General features: G+C 45.8%; 1 protein-coding gene across 3 annotated transcripts in view; it reads right to left on the reverse strand.

Annotated features, from left to right (window-relative positions):
* CFAP46 (cilia and flagella associated protein 46) overlaps positions 1 to 23817 on the reverse strand; it is a 798890-nt gene that overhangs the window by 352401 nt on the left and 422672 nt on the right. For all 3 annotated transcript variants that reach the window (XM_063962013.1, XM_063962014.1, XM_063962012.1), the window contains exon 23: positions 22015 to 22178. In XM_063962013.1, the coding sequence (XP_063818083.1) occupies positions 22015 to 22178 (164 nt within the window). The remainder of the gene's footprint in view (positions 1 to 22014; positions 22179 to 23817) is intronic.

Raw genomic sequence — 23817 nt, forward strand, 5'->3', positions numbered from 1 at the left:
CTCATACCAGCCACACCAATCACACCGTACAACTTGTGATTTGAACCCAGTTAACAGTATGATAACAATGAAGTAGCCTCTAAAAAAGATGGCTCACAACAATAATAACCCGATTTTTTGTAACAATAACTATGTACAAGTAATGCAGACAATCCGCACTTGGGATGGGCGCCCAGCATCCACTACGGACTATGAGAAATAGATTTATCGGTAAGTAAAATCTTATTTTCTCTAACGTCCTAGTGGATGCTGGGGACTCCGTCAGGACCATGGGGATTATACCAAAGCTCCCAAACGGGCGGGAGAGTGCGGATGACTCTGCAGCACCGAATGAGAGAACTCCAGGTCCTCCTCAGCCAGGGTATCAATCTTGTAGAATTTTGCAAACGTGTTTGCCCCTGACCAAGTAGCTGCTCGGCAAAGTTGTAAAGCCGAGACCCCTCGGGCAGCCGCCCAAGATGAGCCCACCTTCCTTGTGGAATGGGCATTTACAGATTTTGGCTGTGGCAGGCCTGCCACAGAATGTGCAAGCTGAATTGTACTACAAATCCAACGAGCAATAGTCTGCTTAGAAGCAGGAGCACCCAGCTTTTTGGGTGCCTACAATATAAACAGCAAGTCAGACTTTCTGACTCCAGCCGTCCTGGAATTATATATATATATATATATATATATATATATATATATATATATATATATTTTCAGGGCCCTGACAACGTCTAGCAACTTGGAGTCCTCCAAGTCCCTAGTAGCCGCAGGCACCACAATAGGTTGTTTCAGGTGAAACGCTGACACCACCTTAGGAAGAAACTGGGGACGAGTCCGCAGTTCTGCCCTGTCCGAATGGAAAATCAAATATGGGCTTTTGTAAGACAAAGCCGCCAATTTTGACAATCGCCTGGCCGAGGCCAGGGCCAACAGCATGGTCACTTTCCATGTGAGATATTTCAAATCCACAGATTTGAGTGGTTCAAACCAATATGATTTGAGGAATCCCAACACTACGTTGAGATCCCACGGTGCCACTGGAGGCACACAAGGGCTGTATATGCAATACTCCCTTGACAAACGTCTGGACTTCAGGAACTGAAGCCAATTCTTTCTGGAAGAAAATCTATAGGGCCGAAACTTGAACCTTAATGGACCCCAATTTGAGGCTCATAGACACTCCTGTTTGCAGGAAGTGCAGAAATCGACCTAGTTGAAATTTTTTCGTGGGGCCTTCCTGGCCTCACCCACGCAACATATTTTTACCACATGTGGTGATAACGTTGTGCGGTCACCTCCTTCCTGGCTTTGACCAGGGTAGGTATGACCTCTTCCGGAATGCCTTTTCCCTTAGGATCCGGCGTTCAAACCGCCATGCCGTCAAACGCAGTCGCGGTAAGTCTTGGAACAGACAAGGTCCCTGCTGGAGCAGGTCCTTTCTTAAAGGCCGATGCCACGGTTCCTCTTGGAACAGACATGGTACTTGCTGAAAGCAAATCCCTTCTTAGCTCCCGAGGCCATTAGTCCTCTGTGAGCATCTCTTGAAGTTCCGGTTACCAAGTCCCTCTTGGCCAATCCGGAGCCACGAGTATAGTTCTTACTCCTCTATGTCTTATAATTCTCAATACCTTGGTTATGAGAAGCAGAGGAGGGAACACATACACCGACTGTTACACCCACGGTGTTACCAGGACGTCCACAGCTATCGCCTGAAGGTCTCGTGACCTGGCGCAATACCTGTCCCATTTTTTGTTCGGGCGGGACGCCATCATGTCCACCTTTGGTCTTTCCCAACGGTTCACAATCATGCGGAAAACTTCCCGATGAAATTCCCACTCTCCCGGGTGGAGGTCGTGCCTGCTGAGGAAGTCTGCTTCCCAGTCGTCCACTCCCGGAATGACACTGCTGACAGTGCTATCACATGATTTTCCGCCTAGCGAAAAATCCTTGCAGTTTTGCCACTGCCCTCCTGCTTCTTGTGCCGCCCTTTCTGTTTACGTGGGCGACTGCCGTGATGTTATCCCACTGGATCAATACCGGCTGACCTTGAAGCAGAGGTCTTGCTAAGCTTAGAGCATTATAAATTTGCTCTTAGCTCCAGTATATTTATGTGGAGAGAATTCTCCAGACTTGATCACACTCCTTGTGTGACTGCTCCCCAGCCTCTCAGGCTGGCCTCCGTGGTCACCAGCATCCAATCCTGAATGCCGAATCTGCGGCCCTCTAGAAGATGAGCACTCTGTAATCACCACAGGAGAGACACCCTTGTCCTTGGATATAGGGTTATCCGCTGATGCATCTGAAGATGCGATCCGGACCATTTGTCCAGCAGATCCCACTGAAGAGTTCTTGCGTGAAATCTGCCGAATGGAAGCGCTTCGTAATAAGCCACCATTTTTACCAGGACTCTTGTGCAATGATGCACTGATACTTTTCCTGGTTTTAGGAGGATCCCGATTAGCTCGGATAACTCCCTGGCTTTCTCCTCTGGGAGAAACACCTTTTCCTGGACTGTGTCCAGAATCATCCCTAGGACCAGCAGACGTGTCGTCGGAACAACTGCGGTTTTGGAATATTTAGAATCCACCCGTGCTGTCGTAGAACTACTTGAGATAGTGCTACTCCGACCTCCAACTGTTCTCTGGACCTTGTTCTTATCAGGAGGTCGTCCATTTTCTTTGAAGACGAATCCTCCTTTCGGTCATTACCTTGGTAAGGACCCGGGGTGCCTTGGACAATCCAACGGCATCGTCTTGAAACTGATAGTGACAGTTCTGTACCACGAACCTGAGGTACCCTTGGTGAGAAAAGGCAAATTTTGGGACATGGAGGTAAGCATCCCTGATGTCCCGGGACACCATATAGTCCCCTTGTTCTTTGCTATCACTGCTCTGAGTGACTCCATCTGGATTTGAACCCTTGCAAGTGTTCAAATTTTTCAGATTTAGAATAGGTCTCACCTAGCCTTCAGTACCACCATATAGTGTGGAGTAATACCCCTTTCCTTGTTGTCGGAGGGGTAATTTTATTATCACCTGCTGGGAATACAGCTTGTGAATTGTTTTCAATACTGCCTCCCTGTCGGAGGGAGACATTGGTACAGCAGACTACAGGAACCTGCGAGGGGGGAAACCTCTCGACATTCCAATCTGTACCCCTTGGATACTACTTGTAGGATCCAGGGGTCCTGTACGGTCCCAGCGTCATGCTGAGAACTTGGTAGAAGCGGTGGAGGGCTTCTGTTCCTGGGAATGGGCTGCCTGCTGCAGTCTTCTTCCCTTTCCTCTATCCCTGGGCAGATATGACTCTTATAAGGACGAAAGGACTGAGGCTGAAAAGACGGTGTCTTTTTCTGCAGAGATGTGACTTAGGGTAAAAAACGGTGGATTTTCCAGCAGTTGCCCTGGCCACCAGGTCCCATGGACCGACCCCAAATAACTCCTCCCCTTTATACGGCAATACATCTTTGTGCCGTTTGGAATCTGCATCACCTGACCACTGTCGTGTCCATAAACATCTTCTTGCAGATATGGACATCGCATTTACTCTTGATGCCAGAGTGCAAATATCCCTCTGCGCATCTCGCATATATAGAAATGCATCCTTTAAATGCTCTATAGTCAATAAAATACTGTCCCTGTCAAAGGTATCAATATTTTTAGTCAGGGAATCCGACCAAGCCACCTCAGCTCTGCACATCCAGGCTGAGGCGATCGCTGGTCGCAGTATAACACCAGCATGTGTGTGTATACTTTTTAGGATATTTTTCAGCCTCCTATCAGCTGGCTCCTTAAGTACGGCCCTATCCGTAGATGGTACCGCCACTTGTTCTGATAAGCGTGTGAGCGCCTTATCCACCCTGAGGGGTGTTTCCCACCGCGCCTTAACTTCTGGCGGGAAAGGGTATACCGCCAATAATTTTCTATCGGGGGAAACCCACGCATCATCACACACTTCATTTAATTTATCTGATTCAGGAAAAACTACAGGTAGTTTTTTCACCTCACACATAATACCCTTTTTTGTGGTACTTGGAGTATCAGAAATATGTAACACCTCCTTCATTGCCCTTAACGTGTGGCCCTAAAAGAAAATACGTTTGTTTCTTCACCGTCGACACTGAAATCAGTGTCCGTGTCTGGGTCTGTGTCGACCGACTGAGGTAAATGGGCATTTTACAGCCCCTGACGGTGTTTGAGACGCCTGGACAGATACTAATTTGTTCGCCGGCCCTCTCATGTCGTCAACCGGCTTGCAGCGTGTTGACATTGTTACGTAATTTCCATAAATAAGCCATCCATTCCGGTGTCGACTCCCTAGAGAGTGACATCACCATTACAGGCAATTTGCTCCGCCTCCTCACCAATATTTTCCTCATACATGTCGACACACACGTACCGACATACAGCACACACATAGGGAATGCTCTGATAGAGGACAGGACCCACTAGCCCTTTGGGGAGACAGAGGGAGAGTTTGCCAGCACACACCAAAACGCTATAATTATCCAGGGACAACCTTTATATAAGTGTTCCTTTTATAGCATTTTAATATACGGTATATACATATCGCCAAATCAGTGCCCCCCCTCTCTGTTTTAACCCTGTTTCTGTAGTGCAGTGCAGGGGAGATCATGGGAGCCTTCCCACCAGCCTTTCTGTGAGGGAAAATGGCGCTGTGTGCTGAGGAGAATAGGCCCCGCCCCCTTTTCGGCGGGCTTCTTCTCCGGAGTTTTAGATATCTGGCAGGGGTTAAATACATCCATATAGCCTCAAGGGCTATATGTGATGTATTTTTCGCCATACAGGTATTATACATTGCTGCCCAGGGCGCCCCCCCCCAGCGCCCTGCACCCTCCGTGACCGCTGTGTGAAGTGTGCTGACAACAATGGCGCACAGCTGCAGTGCTGTGCGCAACCTGATGAAGACTGAGAGTCTTCTGCCGCCTGGTTCCGGACCTCTTCATCTTCAGCATCTGCAAGGGGGGTCGGCGGCGCGGCTCCGGGACGAACCCCAGGGCGAGCCCTGTGTTCCGACTCCCTCTGGAGCTATGTCCAGTAGCCTAAGAATCCAATCCATCCTGCACGCAGGTGAGTTGAAAATCTCTCCCCTAAGTCCCTCGATGCAGTGAGCCTGTTGCCAGCAGGACTCACTGAAAATAAAGAACCTAAAAACTTTTTCTAAGCAACTCTTTAAGAGAGCCACCTAGATTGCACCCTTCTCGGCCGGACACAAAAACCTAACTGAGGCTTGGAGGAGGGTCATAGGGGGAGGAGCCAGTACACACCATGTGATCCTAAAAGCTTGCTTTTGTGCCCTGTCTCCTGCGGAGCCGCTATCCCCCATGGTCCTGACGGAGTCCCCAGCATCCACTAGGACGTTAGAGAAAATTTGATTAAAATCACAAGTTGCTTTTAATTAACTTAAAAAAGCTTTGCAGATTGCGCCGGTGTTGTCATCCATTTATTTATCTTGTCACAGCACAAAGGCTTAACCTTTCATACTTGTGCTGAACAGAACTAAGCCATTGGTGACCAGGAGCTACAATAATTTTAGTTCTCAAGGGATGGAGACATTTATTAGAAGGTACCCTGACCTGTGACTATGATTACTGACCATCATCATCTACAGTATTATCATTATTATAATTATTACTACATTTTATTTATGATGCGCCACAAGTGTTTCACAGCACCGTACAGTATAGGGAGTATAGTACAGTATAGTACAGTACAGAGAGACAAAACATAGCATTTCAGTAAATAAATAACAAAAATAGAGTACAGGTAACAGTTAAGAGCACCACAATTCTCAAAACATAATACAGCTTAGATGTAAGTAGTGAGTGAGTAATCACCGTACTACTAAGAGCTGGTGGCCATAGATAGAGATGAGCCTTTACCAGCAGGAGAAAATGCGGGTAAAGATGGTCGCTGAGTAGGAGAGAGCTGCGAGTGAAATGTGACAAGAAGAGGGCTTTGACAACAAGAGGAAAGAGGGTCCTGCTCTGAGGAGCTAACAATCTAGTGGGAAGGGGCGACAGACAGATTACATAAGGTGAAAGCAAGCGGGAGGTAGCCTGATGGCAGGATGTAAGCAAAGCAGAGATGTTTAAGGCATGGGGCAGGGGGATGGAGTAGCAGCCTCAGGACTAGGTTATGCCTCGGGAGGGTATGCTTTGATGAATAGGTGGGTTTTCAGTGCCCATTTGAAGCTTTGCAAGGTCGGGGACAGTCTAATGGAGCGGGGGAGCACGTTCCACTGAAGGGGTGCAGCACGGGCAAAATCTTGAACTCGAGCATGGGAAGCAGTGACCAGGTGAGAGGAGAGGCAACGGTCATTGGCCGACTGTAGGGGGCGGGAGTGTGAAGGGAGAGGAGGTTGGAGATGTAGGGAGCAGTATAATATGTTATTCCACCAAAAGACTTAATTCCGGGTGATCATATTGCTCCATTTCATACACTATTTCATTTTATAGTTTCCTATTGGACAGTTGGCAAAAATAAAAAAGCAATTGCTCTGTCAAGACAAATTAAAAGAGTGCAAGATCAGGTCCAGAAGATGCTACCCATAATTCCGTAAGAAGACTTGCAGCAGAACTTTCTCCTCCTGTTCTTCAGAAATGTATTATCCAACTCGTCAGATGAAGACAACTGAGAGAAAGAAATTCCCAAGCAATGGGGCTAAAGAATCTCAGTTTTGATCTTTGTCCTTAAATTTACATATTACATTTCTGTTTCTTCAGCTGCAAGAATTTGTCCTCCAGAAGTTCCCTGATTCTTCTACTGTAGGGCATCCGGAAAGCAATACAACTCAACCATTAATTTGCAGGCAGTACTGGTGGCCATGAATATCTCAATCTGTGCAAGATTATATAAATAACATCCAATTTGTGCAATAAATAAAGTTCAGCATTCACTTCCCATGGTCTGCTTCAGCCTTTGCCTGTAGCTTCTGTTCCATGGAAATATATATAGTATATCCCTAGATGTCATTCCTGACCTGCCATCGTCTAAGAGATACACCACTATCCTAATGTCTGCGGCTCATTTTTCTAACATGGCACATTATATAACGTTTGTCAAATTACCTTGTGCACCTTATACTGCCCAGCTATATATACACATACTGTATGTATATATATATATATATATATATATATATAAGAAAATATGTATGCAGGCTTGTTCTTCATAGGCTCCTACATGGCTTGATGGATCTGGACCAAACTTGTTACACATACCCTTCATTATCCAACTTAAAATACTGTCAGGGTTTCAACTAAACAAATCTACCCCTTTCGGGGCTAGGGCCATATATCTTATCTTATATATAAAATGAGTTGGTCTGTTTGTTTGTCTGGTTATGCATTTGGACACCTCTGCACTGATTGAGATGAAACCTATGCAAAGTGGTCCAGGTGGAGCCTGGCCAGGTTTTAGCGGGGTTAGGGTCCCGGTCGGCCAACACGGTGGTGTGCGTTGAGCAGAACTTTGACCCAGAGAGCCTGTTCTGGGCTTTCCACTGGACAGATTTGGAAGAATACTTCACAGAGTGGTAACATTGGATCGCAGAAGACATACTAAGGGGTTGGGGTCAGTCGGTCATCACAGCGGATTGTGCCGGGCAAATCTTTGACCCAGGGAGCCTGTTTAGGGCCTTCCACTGCTGGTTTTGCAAGAAAACTTCACAGAGTAGTAACATTCAATCCCAGAAGACATACTAGGGGATTGGGGTCCTGGCCGGACCTCCCATTGGTGTACACTGGGCAGAACTTTGACACAGAAAGCCTGTTCTAGGCCTTCCACTGTATGGATTTGGATGAAAACTTTAATGAACTGTAATAACTGACAATAGACGTAATTCAATGACCTGAAATAACTGACACAAATGGAGGTGAGAAGAAGTGAGAAGACAAAAAATGTTGTGTAATCATAATGCCTGCATGCATAAGCGACGGAGCACCAAAGATTATTGAGCGCGGGGCCGCACATCGTTAATCGTTAGTGCCTACACACTGCACGATATGAACAGGTTCTCGTTCATTAATGAACGAGAACGTTCGTATCGTGCATTTTATCTGCCAGTGTGTAGGTCCCTTAAGCCTTGGAATAGCAACACCGATAACAGAAAGAAAACTTTAAACCCACCTCGCAATGTACTGTAACAGTGATTATAAAACTGAACATAAAAAAAGATGGGGATCAGGGCTACTGGCGACACCCCAAAAACAAAAACAACACTGGGCAGCCACCTTATGGGTGTGCTGGAAGAGCTACTAACTTACTAATTATTTTTATTATGTTGACAGTTACATTCAATTCATTGCTAACTTAATAACGGGAAAATATAAACCTGGGCAATGCTGGGTACTTCAGCTAGTCTATTTATAAAACACATTTCCAGACTTTATGGTTCCTCAACTACAGTTACAGTACTTCTGATCGAGATTCTAAGTTCACTTTCCGCATCAGGAAATCCTTCTGTAATATCCTGAACACAGACCAAGCTGACCCCTGGATACTATCCTCATTCGAATGGCCAAACTGAGTAATTTAGTGGCTGGAACAATATTTGCACATTTAGAGTAACCACCAACCAAAAACTGGACTGGGAACCTGGCATTAGCGGAATTTTTCTATAATAATTCTCAACATTCTAATCTGCACAGTCCATTCTTCCTTAATTATGGTTTAACGCACAATCCTTTCTTTCTGACACTCTTTATGATGTACATGCAGTTCAGGAACTCAATCAAGACTCAAAGAAAATATGCAGATAATCCGGCAACCTTGGTTCCAGCACTGTGCTGGATTATCGGTTTCGCCGGATTATCGGTGGTATTATTTACGGTGGTGTCGGCAGAATCCTGACCCCCCTCTGCAGCCTAATTCTATCCAGTGTGTCCCCTACAGTCTAACTCCAGCCACGCAGCCTGATTCCCCAACTTCAGACCATCTCCCTGCCCAAACCCAACTACCGGTCCGCCGCCAGACTCCCCCACCCGCAACCTAACTAAGCTTCCCGAAGCTAATTTAAAACCTCCCGCAAATCTAACTAAACCTCCCGCTGCTAATCTAAGCACCTCCCGCATCCTAACTCCCACCCACAGCATAACTTTCTCCGGCACCTGATGTGTCCCGATTAAAAGAGATGCCAGATAATCGTGGTGTACTTGTACTGTAGGTTACTGATAATCTGCATATGGCACAAATTAAAAAGCAGGCAGATCAGAAATGACGAACAGCTCCATCTACATCAATAAGCTTCATCTATAGCCATAGGAGACAGAATTTGTCTGTCTACAAAAATGACTATCACAACCATCTAACCAAATTTATAAGTAAATTCACTGGTCCTTTTCCAGTTCTAGCCATTCTGTCTCTAGTTAATGTCAAATTGAAGCTTTGCTCTAAGAGAAAAATCCTTCTGGTCTTTCATGCTTCACAGATGAAGTTGGCTGCCATTCCAACTACAGCTTCTGCAGTTATGATTTGAGGACAGAATGTGCTCAGCGTAATTGCTGAGCATATTCTGGATTCCTGTATAAGACAGACATGTTTATTCTTTTTAAACAAATGGACAGAGTGGAGGAAATCCTGTGGGAACCTGTTGAAAATATCCATGCACCTTATCTTGTAATCATGTCTACAGGAAAAATCCTACCAAACCAGGAGCGCTAGGGATTCACCCTGGAAGGAGGAACATAATGTCACTGCAAGTGACATCTGCATTGGTCCAGGTGCCAGTCAACCCTTAAGATCTGGAGCCTCTTCTGATCACTGATGGCTCAGCATTATGCATACTATAGGTACTGTAGCAGCCATCTGACATTGCTAGAAGACTGGGAGAGGAGTGTGTAGGCATATGGGGGGGGGGGGGGGGGGGGGGTCCTGTCCGGACTTGGATCACCCTCAGCACCAGTATATAAGGAAGTTTACACCAAGCATTTCTTACTAGGTGATTAGGGTATCTTCATGGACAACCTGATACACTCTTTCATTATGTTAACATGAGCCTGCTACTTAACTTTCCTTGCTTGAACCATGGTTCTCTGGACAGACACAAAGAACAGACAGAGACAAAGGACAGAGCGCACAAAAAAGGGCAACTAAAATGGTGCATGGCCTATATTACAAAACTTACCCGGAAAATAAGAATTTACTTACCGATAATTCTATTTCTCATAGTCCGTAGTGGATGCTGGGGACTCCGTAAGGACCATGGGGAATAGCGGCTCCGCAGGAGACTGGGCACATCTAAAGAAAGCTTTAGGACTAACTGGTGTGCACTGGCTCCTCCCCCTATGACCCTCCTCCAAGCCTCAGTTAGGATACTGTGCCCGGACGAGCGTACACAATAAGGAAGGATTTTGAATCCCGGGTAAGACTCATACCAGCCACACCAATCACACCGTATAACCTGTGATCTGAACCCAGTTAACAGTATGATAACAGAGGAGCCTCTGAAAGATGGCTCACAACAATAATAACCCGATATTTGTAACAATAACTATGTACAAGTATTGCAGACAATCCGCACTTGGGATGGGCGCCCAGCATCCACTACGGACTATGAGAAATAGAATTATCGGTAAGTAAATTCTTATTTTCTCTAACGTCCTAAGTGGATGCTGGGGACTCCGTAAGGACCATGGGGATTATACCAAAGCTCCCAAACGGGCGGGAGAGTGCGGATGACTCTGCAGCACCAAATGAGAGAACTCCAGGTCCTCCTCAGCTAGGATATCAATTTTGTAGAATTTTACAAACGTATTTGCTCCTGACCAAGTAGCTGCTCGGCAAAGTTGTAAAGCCGAGACCCCTCGGGCAGCCGCCCAAGATGAGCCCACCTTCCTTGTGGAGTGGGCATTTACAGATTTTTGGTTGTGGCAGGCCTGCCACAGAATGTGCAAGCTGAATTGTACTACAAATCCAACGAGCAATAGTCTGCTTAGAAGCAGGAGCACCCAGCTTGTTGGGTGCACACAGGATAAACAGCGAGTCAGATTTGCTGACTCCAGCCGTTCTGGAAACATATATTTTCAGGGCACTGACAACGTCTAGCAACTTGGAGGCCTCCAAGTCCCTAGTAGCCGCAGGCACCACCAATAGGTTGGTTCAGGTGAGACGCTGAAACCACCTTGGGGAGAAACTGAGGACGAGTCCTCAATTCCGCCATGTCCGAATGGAAAATCAGATAAGGGCTTTTTCATGATAAAGCCGTCAATTCTGACAAGCGCCTGGCCCAGGCCAGGGCCAACAGCATGACCACTTTCCATGTGAGATATTTTAACTCCACAGATTTAAGTGGTTCAAACCAATGTGACTTTTGGAACCCAAAACTACATTGAGATCCCAAAGTGCCCCTGGAGGCACAAAAGGAGGCTGTATATGCAGAACCCCTTTTACAAACATCTGAACTTCAGGGGCTGAAGCTAGTTCTTTTTGGAAGAAAATTGACAGGGCCGCAAATTTGAACCTTAATGGACCCCAATTTCAGGCCCATAGACACTCCTGTTTGCAGGAAATGTAGGAATCGACCCAGTTGAATTTCCTCCGTCGGGCCTTACTGGCCTCGCACCACGCAACATATTTTCGCCATTTGCGGTGATAATGTTTTTGCGGTTACATCCTTCCTGGCTTTGATCAGGATAGGGATGACTTCATCCGGAAAGCCTTTTTTTCTTCAGGATCCGGCGTTCAACCGCCATGCCGTCAAACGCAGCCGCGGTAAGTCTTGGAACAGACAGGGTCCTTGCTGGAGCAGGTCCCTTCTTAGAGGTAGAGGCCACGGATCCTCCGTGAGCATCTCTTGAAGTTCCGGTTACCAAGTCCTTCTTGGCCAATCCGGAGCCACGAATATAGTGCTTTCTCCTCTCCATCTTATCAATCTCAGTACCTTGGGTATGAGAGGCAGAGGAGGGAACACATACACTGACTGGTACACCCACGGTGTTACCAGAGCGTCTACAACTATTGCTTGAGGGTCTCTTGACCTGGCGCAATACCTGTCGAGTTTTTTTTTTTTTTTTTAATCATGTGGACGACTTCTGGGTGAAGTCCCCACTCTCCCGGGTGGAGGTCGTGCTGAGGAAGTCTGCTTCCCAGTTGTCCACTCCCGGAATGAATACTGTTGACAGTGCTATCACATGATTTTCCGCCCAGCGAAGAATCCCTGCAGCTTCTGCCATTGCCCTCCTGCTTCTTGTGCCACCCTGTCTGTTTACGTGGGTGACTGCCATGATGTTGTCCGACTGGATCAACACCGGCTGACCTTGAAGCAGAGGTCTTGCTAAGCTTAGAGCATTGTAAATGGCCCTTAGCTTCAGGATATTTATGTGAAGTGATGTATCCAGGCTTGACCCTAAGCCCTGGATATTCCTTCCCTGTGTGACTGCTCCCCAGCCTCGCAGGCTGGCATCCGTGGTCACCAGGACCCAGTCCTGAATGCCGAATCTGCGGCCCTCTAGAAGATGAGCACTCTGCAACCACCACATGATGGATACCCTTGTCCTTGGTGACAGGGTTATCCGCTGATGCATCTGAAAATGCGACCCGGACCATTTGTCCAGTAGGTTCCACTGGAAAGTTCTTGCGTGGAATCTAACGAATGGGATTGCTTCGTAGGAAGCCACCATTTTTACCCAGAACCCTTGTGCATTGATGCACTGAGACTTGGTTCGGTTTTAGGAGGTTCCTGACTAGCTCGGATAACTCCCTGGTTTTCTCTTCCGGGAGAAACACCTTTTTTCTGGACTGTGTCCAGGAACATCCCTAGGAAAAAGAAGACAAGTCGTCGGAACCAGCTGCGATTTTGGAAAATTGAGAATCCAATCGTGCTGCCGCAACACTACCTGACTTCCAACTGTTCCCTGGATCTTACCCTTATCAGGGAATCGTCCAAGTAAGGGATAACTAAAATTTCCTTCCTTCGAAGGGATATCATTTCGGCCATTACCTTGGTAAAGACCCGGGGTGCCGTGGACCATCCCTACGGCAGCGTCTGAACTGATAGTGACAGTTCTGTACCATAACCTGAGGTACCCTTGGTGAGAAGGGTAAACTTTGACATGAAGGTAAGCATCCTTGATGTCCCAAGACATCATGTAGTCCCCTTCTTCCAGGTTCGCAATCACTGCTCTGAGTGACTCAATCTTGAATTTGAACCTCTGTATGTAAGTGTTCAAAGATTTTAGATTTTAGATTTAGAATCGGTTTCACCAGGCCGTCTGGCTTCGGTACCACAATAGTGTGGAATAATACCCCGTTCCCTGTTGCAGGAGGGGTACCTTGATTATCACCTGCTGGGTGAATGGCTTCCAAAACTGCCTCCCTGTCAGAGGGAGACGTCGGTAAAGCCGACTTTTGGAAACGGCGAGGGGAAGACGTCTCGAATTTCAATATGTACCCTTGAGATATTACCTGAAGGATCCAGGGGTCTACTTGCGAGTGAGCCCACTGCGCACTGAAATTCATTGAGAACGGGCCCCCACCGTGCCTGAGTTTGTAAGGCCCTAGCGTCATACTGAGGGCTTTTGCAGAGGCGGGAAAGGATTTCTGTTCCTGGGAACTGGGTAATCTCTTCAGCCTTTTTCCTCTCCCTCTGTCACGAGCAGAAAAGAGGAACCTTTTGTCCGCTTGCCAACAAAGGACTGCGCCTGATAATACGGCGTCTTATTTTGAGAGGCGACCTGGGGTACAAACGTGGATTTCCCAGTTGTTGCCGTGGCCACCAGGTCTAAAAGACCGACCCCAAATGTCCCCTTTTAAAGGCAATACTTCCAAATGCCGTTTGGAATCCGCATCACCTGACCATTTTACTGGTAGAATTGGACAACGCCCTTATACTTGATGCCAGTCGGCAAATATTCCGCTGTGCATCATGCATATATAGAAATGCATCTTTTAAATGCTCTATAGGCAATAATATACTATCCTTATCTAGGATATCAATATTTCCAGTCAGGGAATCCGACCATGCCAACCCAGCACTGCACCTCCAGGCTGAGGCGATTGCTGGTCGCAGTATAACACCAGTATGTGTGTGAATACATTTTTGGATACCCTCCTGCCTTCTATCAGCAGGATCCTTAAGGGCGGCCATCTCATGAGAGGGTAGAGCCCTTGTTCTTACAAGCGTGTGAGCGCCTTATCCCCCCTAGGGGGTGTTTCCCAATGCACCCTAACCTCTGGCGGGAAAGGGTATACAGCCAATACTTTTTAAGAAATTATCAATTGTTATCGGGGGGAAACCCACGTATCATCACACACCTCATTTTATTTGTCAGATTGAGGAAAACTACAGGTAGTTTTTCCCTCACCGAACATAATACCCCTTTTTTGGTGGCACTCGTATTATCAGAAATGTATAAAACATTTTCCATTGTCTCAATCATGTAACGTGTGGCCCTACTGGAAATCACGGTTGTCTCTTCACCGTCGACACAGGAGTCAGTATCCGTGTCGGCGTCTGTATCTGCCATCTGAGGTAACGGGCGCTTTGAGACGTCTGGACAGGCACAAGCTGAGTAGCCGGCTGTCTCATGTCAACCACTGTTTTTTTATACAGAGCTGACACTGTCACGTCATTTTCAACAGTACATCCACTCAGGTGTCGACCCCCTAGGTGGTGACATCACTGTTACAGACACTCTGCTCCGTCTCCACATCATTTTTCTCCTCATACATGTCGACACAAACGTACCGACACACAGCACACACACAGGGAATGCTCTGATAGAGGACAGGACCCCACTAGCCCTTTGGGGAGGCAGAGGGAGAGTATGCCAGCACACACCAGAACGCTATATATATATACAGGGATAACCTTATATAAGTGTTTTTCCCCTTATAGCTGCTGTATGTTTTAATACTGCGCCTAATTAGTGCCCCCCTCTCTTTTTTTAACCCTTTCTGTAGTGCAGGGAAGAGCCAGGGAGCTTCCCTCCAACTGAGCTGTGAGGGAAAATGGCGCCAGTGTGCTGAGGAGATAGGCTCCGCCCCCTTTTCGGCGGCCTTATCACCCGTTTTTTTGTATATTCTGGCAGGGGTTAAATGCATCCATATAGCCCAGGAGCTATATGTGATGCATTTTTTGCCATGTAAGGTATTTTTATCGTGTTTTATTGCGTCTCAGGGCGCCCCCCCCAGCGCCCTGCACCCTCAGTGACCGGAGTATGAAGTGTGCTGAGAGCAATGGCGCGCAGCTGCAGTGCTGTGCGCTACCTTATTGAAGACAGGAACGTCTTCTGCCGCCGATTTTTCCGGACCTCTTCGCTCTTCTGGCTCTGTAAGGGGGCCGGCGGCGCGGCTCCGGGAACCATCCAGGCTGAACCTGTGATCGTCCCTCTGGAGCTAATGTCCAGTAGCCTAAGAAGCCCAATCCACTCTGCACGCAGGTGAGTTCGCTTCTTCTCCCCTTAGTCCCTCGATGCAGTGAGCCTGTTGCCAGCAGGTCTCACTGAAAATAACAAACCTAAACTAAAACTTTCACTAAGAAGCTCAGGAGAGCCCCTAGTGTGCACCCTTCTCGTCGGGCACAGAAATCTAACTGAGGCTTGGAGGAGGGTCATAGGGGGAGGAGCCAGTGCACACCAGTTAGTCCTAAAGCTTTCTTTAGATGTGCCCAGTCTCCTGCGGAGCCGCTATTCCCCATGGTCCTTACGGAGTCCCCAGCATCCACTTAGGACGTTAGAGAAAAACTAAAATATCTTAACATGTATAGTATGGAGCAGAGAAGGGAAACGTGGGACATGATAGAAACTTAAATATATCAAGGGTTTTAGTAAAGTACAGCAGGTAAACCTTGTTCAAAGGCAGAGACGTATTAGAACTCGAGGACATACACTGAAAATGGAGGGAGGCAGGCCCATGAGAACTTTAAGGAAAAATTAAAAAGCGTTTGAGCTTGCCTAAAGGATTAAAAAAAAGGGACAGAATAGATAGACCAATTGGTTCTTATCTGCGTCAAATTCTGTTTCTATGACACTTGTGTACTGAACTTTGCCTTTTATCTGGACCTGCAACCTCTAAGTCCTTGCTAAACAGACACCTGTGTCCCAAACTTTGCCTGTTACCTGGACCTGCATCTGCTTAACCTCTTCTGGCCTGATGCTTTTGTGCAAAACTGCATAACTCTCTGGCCGGCAGCTGTGTTATGGCTTATTCCACACCAATTCAACACAGGTCTCAGACTGTGATAACATTTGGTATTATAATTGGGAATAAAGAAAAACACCAAATTTTAGGCTGAGATGCTCAACAGTTTTTTAAAGTTACAGTATATGCCTTTAAAGCTGCAATTCTTTTCACCAAAAATTTGCTATTAAAGTTTTTTTAATTGCACTTGCAGCTCACCTAATTGAGCTAGAGAGATGGTCAAGATCTCATTTAAACCTCTCTTTTGTGGGCTTTTGTATGATATATAACAGCAGTATGTTTCCATATAAAATTTTAATTAAAAAAACTCAAAAACTACATTTTGATTTTCTCAAAAAGCCAATATTTAAAAGTTTTGAATAAAAAAATCTAAAAAATTGTTCATACTGTTCTTAGTCCCCAAAGTTTTATTTTGGGATCATGATGGGATCAGTTACTATAGGAGCTTTATTTTTTGAGTGATTCATGAAAATTGTATTTAAAAATCAACAAACAATATTTTTTCCAGTTCACTACATTAGATGAATGCACGTTTCTCTTCAGATGTGTTTGGCAACAAAATTCTACAGACAGCGCCTGTTCCCACTTCTGTGCAGGTGCACAAACTTAAGTGGAAAGATAATCCATGTGGAAAGACACTTCAGTTGTTTTGAATGGGCCCGCCTTTTACATTTTCCTGGACCACTACAAGTGGTCTAGGGACAGGATAGGTTTGGGTGGGCTTTAAATAGTGAAGTAAGCCTATTGGTCACTGAGTTAAGCCCACCCAAACCTAACCTGGCTCTGGACCATTTGTGTCACATTTAAAAAAGTGGAGTGTTTTAATTAGAGGAGTATCAGACTGGGAGAATGTGTGCTGTGAGCAGGGAGTAATGGGTGCTGGGAGGGTGAGACACAGCAGACTGGGAGTAGCCTCAGTCACCCGGCTATCATTGGACCAGTGATCAAGCTACTGTACAATTCTCTCATCTGTGGTATATTACAAGGGAAAAATAAAAACTGAGCATCTTAGCTATGCTGTTATTTCAGACACAGTGACAGTCTACTGCTTCCAGAGGAAACTCAAACTTCTTGTAAAATTAATTTGAAAAATCACCCAAAAAGATTTTCTACTTCTCCAATGGGTAAGCCTAAAGATTTAAGGACATAACACAAATGGTCAGGGGACAGGTTAAGTTTTGGGTGGGCTTAACTTAGTGACCAATAGGCTTTCTTCACTATTTAAAGCCCATCCAAACCTATCCTGTCCCTTGACCACTTGTAGTGGTCCACGAAAAATGTAAGAGGCGGGCCCATTCAACACAACTGAAGTGTCTTTCCACATGAAATATCTTTACATTTACGTTTGTGCACCTGCACAGAAGTGGGAGCAAGCGCTGTCTGTAGAATCTCATCCCCAAACACATCTGACGAGAAACGTGCTTTCCTCTAATGTAGTAAACTGGAAAAAATATTGTTTGTTTATTTTTAAATACGATTTTCATGAATCACTCTAAAATGAAAGCTCTGATCCCATCATGACGCCAAAATAAAACTTTGGGGATTTATTAACAACAGTATGAACAATTTCAAATATTTGAGAAAATCGAAATTTTGTTTTTGAATTTTTTTTATTTAAAATTCTATGGAAACATACTGCTGTGCTATATATCATATGCACGCCCATGAAAAGAAGTTCAAAATGAGACCGTGCCGAACTCGCTAGGTCAATTAGGTGAGCAGCAAGTGTAATTTAAGAAAATGTTAATAGCACATTTTTTGTGAAAAAATTGCAGCTTTAAAAGGCATATAACTTCAAAACTGTTGAACATATCAGAATTAAAATTGGGGGTTTTCTTTACAGCCACGGCAGCATTTAATATACCAAATTTCATCACAATCTGAAACAGTCAATCTGAAACCTATGTTAATTTGGTGAGGAATAACCCTACTGAACTTAGTCTGTTTCCTGCATCTCATTGGCCTTTTTTCAGAAAGAAACTGTGCATATTTATTTATTATTTATTAACAGTTTCTTACATAGCGCAGCAAATTCCATTGCGCTATACAATTGGGCATATAGGTGAGCAATTCCATTATTAATCGCTTACTTAAACTACAGGTATATATTGTGTTTCTCTGCATACTGGCTCCACGTCAGTACTTCAGTTGACACCTAAATTCTAAAGGATTCCTCCAACGCATAAGGAGTCCTCAAGCTCTGAATGTTCAGCCACTTCAACTCCCTCCTGACAGTCAAACTCTGAGTCTGATCCTTCCCAGGACAGGACCATTGTGGGACTCTGGTGTTTCTGGGGCATAGTACAGTCTCTACGGTGAACACTCTTAACTCTCTCTAATGATGGGAAAAGCACACTAACCGGTATATTCAATAACTGTCGGAAGCTGCCGTCTTGTCGGAAAGACGTCAGCTTCCGACAGTTTTAGGTCGGAAGGGGTTCCGACCTATTCATTAGGGTCCTGTTTATTCCGACAAGTCGGTAAACCCGACTTTATCGGAATTCTGTTGGAATGTACGTTGATCGGCGGCTTCAGCTGCCAATCAGCGTGCATTGTCGGATGTGGGGCCAAACCCGACAGGTTTTAGCCCTGTTTCCGACAATCTCAATCCGACTTTAAAAAAAGTCGGATTGAAATTAGTGAGCTGAGAGCAGAAGACGAGGGAACAGCGGAGAGAGCAGGAACCCAGCGGCAGCGTCCACCCGGCTCCAGCAAGCGAGGTCCCGCTTGCTGGAACCGGGTGGACGCCGCCGTGAGCCTCCGCTGCTGCACCCGCTGCTTCCCCATCTCCTCCTCTACTCCCCCCGTCTGCTCCATCTCCTCCGCTGCACTCCCCGCTGCTCCCCCCACTGCCGCAGACATCTCACCCCCGGCGCTGCTGACAGATCCCTCCTCACCCCCGGTGCTGCTGACAGATCCCCCCCACCACCGCAGACATCGCCTCACCCGCGACGCCGCTGACAGATCCCCCCTCACCACCTGCGCTGCTGTCAGCTCCCTCTGCTGACAGCAGCAGCAGGTCAGAAATACGGGAACGGCCAAATCCGACAGTCGGATTTGGCCGCTCTTTTGAAAAGGGGTTGTCGGGTCCATTCCGATAACTGCATGTCGGAATGGACCCGATTCTTATTGAATATGTTTAGGCTTTGAACCCAAGCTCAGTGGAAGGGAGAGGCAGAGGAACAGCAGCTGTGGGTCTCAATGTCTTTTAGTACTTAATGAGAGGCTGTATGCGGTCTGCCTCGCAATTGAATCTGGCTGATGTCGTTTATGAAATGTATTACAGGGGAAGTAGTGAAGATGATGGATACCAGACAGCAGCTATTATTTATTTATTTTATTATTTATTACCAGTTATTTATATAGCACACACATATTCTGCAACGCTTTACAAAGAATATTTCGCCATTCACATCAGTCCCTGCCCCAGTGGAGTTTACACTCTATATTTCCTATCACATGTACACGCACACACATACACCCTAGAGTTAAATCTATTTTGGAGCCAACTAACCTACCAGTATATTTTTGGATTATGGGAGCACCCGGAGGAAACCCATGCAAGAATGGGTAGAATATACAAACTCCACACAGTTAGGGTCATGGTGGGAATTGAACCCATGACCTCAGTGCTGTGAGGCAGTAATGCTAACCATAAACACCGTCCGTACTGCCCCGAGAGTTGGATCAGGTCGCAGCCGGGCTTTAGCTACTCCAGTGGAGACAGTCAGGAAACGATCAAGGTGCCTGATGGGTGACTTTCAGTGCTAGGTCACTGCAGACCGCACCGGACATGAAAACAGGGCCGTCTTTTCATATGGGCTCAATGGGCACTTGTCCTAGGGCCCTAGGAGTGTAAGGGACCTAGGCTATTAGCTGAGGGACCCCTCTTTCCAGGGGTACCAGATTTTTGAAAATCGGCCCTGGTGATCCAAGCCTGTTAATTGCTCTTCCGAGCCAGATATCTCAGGTTCTGAGGGTATATTGCAAAAGCTGGGGCTCTCCCCTTTTGGTGGACACTGGCAGCTTGTCTCTGCTATGCCCAGAACCAGAGATATCAGCCTTCAAGCAGCTGGTCCCTGCTCCAGATCCACATGCCTGCTATGCAGTTTTATATTTTCACTGGTGGATTGCTCTGGCTCCTGAACTCTGATCCCCAAGTCCCCAGTACCTCCTGAAAAGGGGGACTCTATTGCTTTTTTATCCAATTCAAAGCTAAGAAATCTATTTCCAGGAACTTGAGATATCTGCAATCAAGCAAGCTGCCGTCCCACCAGAAAATGATAAATATTATGCCCACTCCACTATCCACCCCTCCCCTACTTATTGAACACCCCCTACATCCCTGGAAGTCATGTACCAGGACCCCTTCATTCATCCAAATGCCCCCTTCTACAGTTGAGTGTTCTTCCTCCCACCCCATCTGTGCAGTAAAGCACTAATTAGCAGAAATTACTGCTCCAGGTCCTACATACTGAGCGGAAGACAGAACACCCCCTACAGCCCACGGGACACCAAAGCTGCCGCTGATATCACCCCCTGCCGCTGGAGGATGGGTATGGGGCCCAGTGCATTGCTGTGCCCAGGGGCCTACACTGCTGTTAAGATGACCCTGCATGAAAATGTAATAAGTCTACAGCAGGGGATGGTACAGACACAGGTCTGGCTGTAGTAAGCTCCGTGCTGAGCCTTAGTAAGCCGTGATGTGTAGTTATGCCTGTGCTCCAGGAGATTGCTGAAGACTTGTGAGGTAAATCTCAAATGGCCCATAGAGCTGTGCTATCTGATACACTTCAAAACATGCTTTTCCCTCTTACTCACCATTTATAGTCTGTAAACCCTCCTTTTAAATGTCATAATAGAGGTAAGGTGTGTTTACAAATAGTGACACCCTGAAAACAATCAACCCATAATTGTGATCAAGCGTGGATATCCTTAAAACTCTGTACTGTAACGGGAAACTCTGGTTTAGAGATTTAGTTTCGGTTAGTAGTTTACAGCAGTGTTGTCATTTTGTGTGGAGAAACAGGAATATTGTCAACATGCTGAACGTAGACATGGCTAATGACAACATTATGAACATGTTCAATGTTGACATTACAACCATGTCAACATGTTCAATGGCCCTCATTCCGAGTTGATCGCTCGTTGCCGTTTTTCGCAGCGTAGCAATCAGGCTAAAAATCGGCTGTTCTGCGCACGCGTATGGGCCGCAGTGCGCACACGCTAAGTACTTTCACACAAAACGTTTCAGTTTTACACATGGCTGAACGAGTGTTTTATATCGCTCGAGTGATCGCTGAGTGATTGACAGGAAAGGGGCGTTTCTGGGTGGTAACTGACCGTTTTCCGGGAGTGTGCTAAAAAACGCTGGCGTGTCAACAGAAAACGCATGCGTGCCTGTAGAAACGGGGGAGTGGCTGGCCGAACGCAGGGCGTGTTTGTGACGTCAAAACAGGAACTGAACTGTCTGCAGTTATCGCAAGGTAGGAGTACGTTTCGAGCTACTCTGAAACTGCATGAAAATATTTAATAGCAGAACTGCTAACCTTTCGTTCGCACTTCTGCTAAGCTAAGATACACTCCCAGAGGGTGACGGCCTAGCGTTTGCACTGCTGCTAAAAGCAGCTAGCGAGCGATCAACTCGGAATGAGGGCCATTGTTCATATTACGTCCATGACGACATTCTCATGTCGGCTTAACAAATGTCGGCATAATGTACTATGCCTGTATTAGTTAACATTTTCTGCAGCGATGAAAAGAACAAAAACACAATTTACTTGGTTTTTATATTTCCAAAATAGTTTGAGTTTACAATTTTTGCAATTACGGATTAGAATTATTATTATTTTTTAAATATACTTACACATCCTGTTTTTTCATCAGCTCCGCATAGTGTAATGCTCTCTGGGCGCAGGTTAATGCCAGTTCTAGGTCATGAGCATTGTATGCAAAGTGTGCCAGTCTGGTTAGTACCTGCAATTCTACTAAGGAATCTGTCCAATTGCATTCCAAAGTTATTTTCATCACCTGGAAATATACAGACGATCATAAAATTTAAAATAGAACACGCAAACATAATTTTTAATTTAAAAACTCATTTAAGACCTCTTGCAAATTTAACAAGACACATATTGATTTAAAATCCCCAAATACTGTTTTCTATCTTAAATTAAATACTCAATTCGTTATTTACAACTTAAAAGGTGAATTTTAAATATCTCTTTTCCCAGCTAAGGTAAGAGGAAAATTAATAACAATACATTTAAAATCATCTTTTTATCAATTGGGGGGGGGGGAGGGAGAAAACAAAAAACACTTTCCTGTAAGAGAGCACTAACAGCAAAGTGGGAGATAGAATGCGAGTCTGTTGTCAAATAAAAGGGGGTGTTAAACTTGCTCAAATACATTCCATCTGTTTCACATTAAATGGATAATAATCACTCTTTGTGATACATGCACTGTTTAGGCTAGATGTAATGGCTTGCGAGACGGCCAGAGTCTGAGCTTTTTTTTAAAGCAGCAAACGTTTTAATGCTGCTTTAAAAAAATAGGATTTTAATTACCCACTGGTAAAATCTTTTCTCGTAGTACGTAGAGGATACTGGGGTCCATTTAGTACCATGGGGTATAGACAGGTCCACTAGGAGCCATGGGCACTTTAAGAATTTGATAGTGTGGGCTGGCTCCTCCCTCTATGCCCCTCCTACCAGACTCAATCTAGGTAACTGTGCCCGAGGAGACGGAGATACTTCGAGAAGGATAGATAAGGATAGTGGTGAGATTCCGAACCAGCACACACAACAAGAGGATAGCCAAGTTAACCAAACTTGAAACAGGAACAGCAACGGCTGAACCAACATTACTTAACCAAGTAACAGTTCAGGACGAACGAAGCACTGGGCGGGCGCCCAGTATCCTCTACGGACTACGAGAAAAGGATTTACCGGTAGGTAATTAAAATCCTTTTTTCTCTTACGTCATAGAGGATACTGGGGTCTATTTAGTACTATGGGGATGTACCAAAGCTCCCAATCTGGGTGGTAGAGTGCTGAGGATCCTGCAGAACTGATTGACCAAACTGAAGGTCCTCAGAGGCCAAAGTATTGAACTTGTAGAACTTAGCAAACGTGTTCGAACCTGACCAAGTAGTCCGTCTTTCTGTGACGAGCTGTTCTTTTCACATACACCTTCAAAGCCCTTACAACATCCAAAGACTTTGAAGTAGCAGAGGTGTCAGTGACAACCGGGACCACAATAGGTTGGTTGATGTGAAACGCAGACACCACCTTAGGAAGAAATTGCTGACGAGTTCTGAGTTCAGCTCTGTCCTCATGGAATATTAAATAGGGACTTTTGTAGGATAAAGCCCCCAGCTCCGACACACATCTTGCTGAAGCCAAGGCCAACAGTGTGACGGTCTTCCAGGGAGAGAAGCCAATTGTTTCTGAAAGAAAATGGACAAGGCCGAAATCTGGACTTTTATGGAGCCCAGACGTAGGCCCACATCCACTCCTGCTTGTAAAAAAAGCACAAACCATCCTAGATGGAATTCCATTGCAGAAAATGTTCTGCTCTCACACCAAGAGACGTATTTCTTCCAAATACGATGGTAATGCTTAGACATTACCTCCTTCCTGGCTTGGATCATAGTTGGGATAACCTTGTT

This window comes from Pseudophryne corroboree, chromosome 3 (genome assembly GCF_028390025.1).
Source record: "Pseudophryne corroboree isolate aPseCor3 chromosome 3, aPseCor3.hap2, whole genome shotgun sequence".
NCBI lineage: Eukaryota > Metazoa > Chordata > Amphibia > Anura > Myobatrachidae > Pseudophryne > Pseudophryne corroboree.